Source organism: Cyprinodon variegatus, unplaced genomic scaffold (assembly GCF_000732505.1).
Source record: "Cyprinodon variegatus isolate N-32 unplaced genomic scaffold, C_variegatus-1.0 Scaffold155, whole genome shotgun sequence".
NCBI classification, from domain to species: domain Eukaryota; kingdom Metazoa; phylum Chordata; class Actinopteri; order Cyprinodontiformes; family Cyprinodontidae; genus Cyprinodon; species Cyprinodon variegatus.
The window spans coordinates 1,012,077-1,015,960 of NW_015150608.1; the positions used below are offsets into that span (position 1 = coordinate 1,012,077).

General features: G+C 36.7%; 1 protein-coding gene across 1 annotated transcript in view; it reads left to right on the top strand.

The window, feature by feature from the left end:
* Window positions 1-3,884, top strand: part of LOC107086515 (microtubule-associated protein 4-like) — a 146,490-nt gene that overhangs the window by 86,286 nt on the left and 56,320 nt on the right. The window contains exon 5 of the mRNA XM_015377503.1: window positions 721-909. Within this exon, the coding sequence (XP_015232989.1) occupies window positions 721-909 (189 nt within the window). The remainder of the gene's footprint in view (window positions 1-720; window positions 910-3,884) is intronic.

Consider the following 3,884-nt stretch of genomic DNA (forward strand, 5'->3'; position numbering starts at 1 on the left):
GCTAACAGGGCTGTGTTAGAAAAACATGACCCAGGGGTATGGAGTGAATTGTGTTCCATTATTGTCGGAAAAAACTGGTTTTGTGAAATGAAAATGTAAAAATAAAATGCAAAACAGAAATTAAACTTAAAAAAATCTTAATTAAAGGTTTTTAAAGTAACTTTTTTCCTTAATTTTCATATTTTATTTTTTCAAATTAAATGTTTCAGACTGTGTTTTATGAATTGCATTTTTTTCAAATTGGTTTTGGACTGAGGAGAAACACACATTTCTGGTGGTCTGTTGGACATTAATAACTGCATTTTTATTGGTAAATGTCATTTGAAATGGGCTTCAAGTGAAGAGAATGTGATTGGTGGAATACAGTAGGGAATACAGATAGTTAAATTCAGTCTGATGAAGAGAAATTAATGAAAATGGGGGGGGGGGGGAATAGAAAAATTTTTTGGGGAAAAAACAAAAATTGAAACATTTTTTTTTCATTTCAATTTCTTTTATTTCAAATTTCCATTTACAATTTCCCCCCCCCGCAAAAACTATGGAACAAAATTCTCTCCATACTTTTGGCCTGGCTGCTTTTGTAGATGTCTGGGTCTACTTCATGCTGTCAGACAGGTTCTTTCTCATGTCACACGCTCCTTTTTTTCCACCATTAAAGCAAATTTATTCATCTGAAACCTTTCAGGATGGACTATAAATCCTAACTAATTGTTTTTTAAGGCTTTTCCCAGCCTGGTGGGATTGGAATGACAGTGGAAGTCGGAGCCTCACCTGTGCAAACACAGAAGACCCCGAGTATATCCGAGCCGCAGTATCCCACACCTCAAGCTGCCTCGGACGTCCCGAAGGATCACAGCGCCGCTCTCCCAGAGTTCCATGCTCCCAGCAGCCCTCTGGATGCGTCAGCAGGTAAAACATCACGAGTCCCCCTCTGTCAGAGAGTCCTTATACAGAGATTCACTTGGTTTCTTTTCAAGCCTGGTCTTTGACACGGTGACATGTATTTTCTAGAAGATGTTTCCAATCAGCATTAACCCCCCTATGTGGCATCGACCTGTTTTCAGTTCGAATTTTGATGGTTAACAAACCTCCAAAGCTTTTGGCGTCCCTGGGAGCTCAAAGAGAGTAAGCAGACCCCCTGTGCCATAGCGCTCATGTGGAAAACTCAAACCATGTCACTATGGCAAGGTGTTTTAGCATTTGTAAAAAAGTACACAGACGTAATAAATAATAATACACAGTGAATAAAGAGATTTTAATTTTACTCAACATAAAGATTAAACTAAAAGTTAGTAAGTCTACATCTATGGAGAGAAATGTGTTTCAGTATTGCTGAAAGGAAAAACAATGTTCCAATAGAAGAAATTTGTTGAAAATGTTTTGTGAAAAATGCAACTTTTTTAAAAAAAACGTCTTAATTAAAAAAAAAAAAAAAAATTTTAGATTGATTTAAAATATTTATGCAAAAGTTAATTATTTTTTATATTTAAGTCTACGTATATTCAGAGAAAACCTTAAATAGAAGGACAGTAGTTTTCTAATCAGTCAGTAACTTTTGGTTCCCATTCAGGTTACATTAGAGCCTTAATCTCTACTGGTTTTATTGGGTAAATAGTCCGATTCACTGCCTCAAAGCAGGGAACACTTTTAAAAGGAGGAAAAATAATTCATGGTGATTAGTTGATAGGTTAGCTACATTGCAAACAACCTAAAAATCTAAAATAAGTGCATTTTTTCTTGACTTGAGAAGGTAAGTGAGAAACTCTGTCGGTGGAACAAAACTATTTATATTTAAAATGAGAAAGAACGATTTCATTGTTTTATATGAAGTGCAAATTATCCAATTATCTTGTTTTATTAGGAACAATTCTCATTCCGTTGGCAAATCATCTTATTTATCTACTCAAATTAATGGTAAATACATTTAATTTGTGAAATGTTATTTCTAGATCAATTTTGCAGTGTAAAAAATAAGACTCAAATTTCTAAAGCCCCATTGACTCAGTGTCAATAAATAAAGACTAGTGTAATCTATTACCTGAGCAAAGAAACAAGAGAAAAGAAACAAAAACAAATCCTGGTTAAGTTAGATTTTAACATTTTACATTTTGGATCTGTTCATCACAAAATACAAAGAGGAGGTCTGAACTGAAAATGTACCATTAACATGGGTTTGAATAAGCTGATAGCCACATACTGTACAAGGAAGGCTGACAGGCCTACAGTACCTCTGGAAGAGCTGCAGAAATTGATTGCTCAGGTGGGAGAATCAGAGAACAGGATATTATTCAGGTTTCCTCTCCACAACCCTGAGCTTTTTAGCATAATGGTAAAAACTGCTTTTTGAAGTTGTTTGGAAGGTTCTCTTGGTTTGTCCTTTACGTATTCTCTTTGATGTGTCACATTCATTTTGACTCAAAAGTTGTTTTAATGTCATAAAAACACCAATAGCTGCCATGATGGTGAAAAACGTTCTGCTTTGACTGCTCCTGCTCCTTCATCAGCTTCGCTTACACTTATTGAATTCTTCTAATGCGGGTGGAGGATCTAAGCAGACCTAACCAAGCCTGTGTCAGTCTCTGGTCAGTCAGTGGAGCTCGGGTATATTCCTGACGTGCTAGCTGTCTGTGGTCTACCAATCCAGGCAGCTATTTCCCAAGTTTAGAACCCTCAGCATGTAGAGCACAGTTCTGTCGTTGCCTTGTTAGCATGAAATATGGCCCTCCAGAGAGCCACTGTATGGTTTGGACCCTGACATCTGCTCTACTTTAGCTCTTCCTTCCTATCTATGTGTGTTTGTGTGTGGGTATAGAGAACTGTTTTAAACTGGGCCAAAGTAGAAATAATAAATCCGCCTCAGTGAGCAATTTCCTCCTGAGTTGTGTTCCTTCTCATTTACTTTGCATCTTCCTGCTTTCCTTACCTTGGAACTGAGAGATGTGTTGTTTTGCTGCCATCCATCATAATTATACTTCTGCTTTGAGCACGTAGTTAAGTTAGAGCAGCGTGGTCTGTAATGACCTCCTTTTGGTACGACGGTTCAGTTCAGGTCATTTAGATAATGCCATTTTACAACATATGCTGTCTCTGCGCACTTTACAGAAAACAACCAAGAGTTAATGGCTCTTTTAGTAGCTTCATCTAAGAGAGAAATAGAGCTAAGCAGATGAAGTATGAGCCAGTTTTCTCATATCGGATGTTAGAGAGCTCAGGCACTTTGCCAAAGGAACAATTTAGACGATGGCTATCAGTAATAGAGAGACAGAGGTAACCAGTGAAAGTCATCCGGGTCATGGAAAATTCTCGCAAAAATCATACAGTGTATGCCCAGCTTAAGGGGTAATAAACTCACCCATCATCAGTGTTAATTACCTAACATAGCTTCAATTGAAGGTAAAAAAAAACCCACACAACTTTGAATTACGAAAGATTAAGGAACCAAAAGGCCTAAAAGGTATATATTATTTGAACTGTCTCTACTGTGTAAAAGTAGTTTTAGCAGATTAATTGTCTGAAGTCACAAAACAATCTTAGAGAAGTCATTGTTTTTTTCCTTTCTTTTGAAGGACTAGTAGTTCCATATTCAAATGTGCAAACCCAAAATCAACAACAACAAACCCAGCTGATGTAGGTCAGCATCTTCATTTAATAATGTGAAATTGTTAAGATCCATGAACTCACAGTAAAGTAAAAAGGAGGGCGAGGAGAGAGTCTACAATTTGATTTTTCAAAGCTGCATCTGAAGCACAACACATCCAAGCAGAGAACATTAGCTTAACATGAACAAAGTCATGATTGGTTGGAATTGAAACATATTACTGATAAACATAAGGTATCAGTTGCTAAAGACATGGTCCAGACACAAGAAATCATCTTTCTGTTGT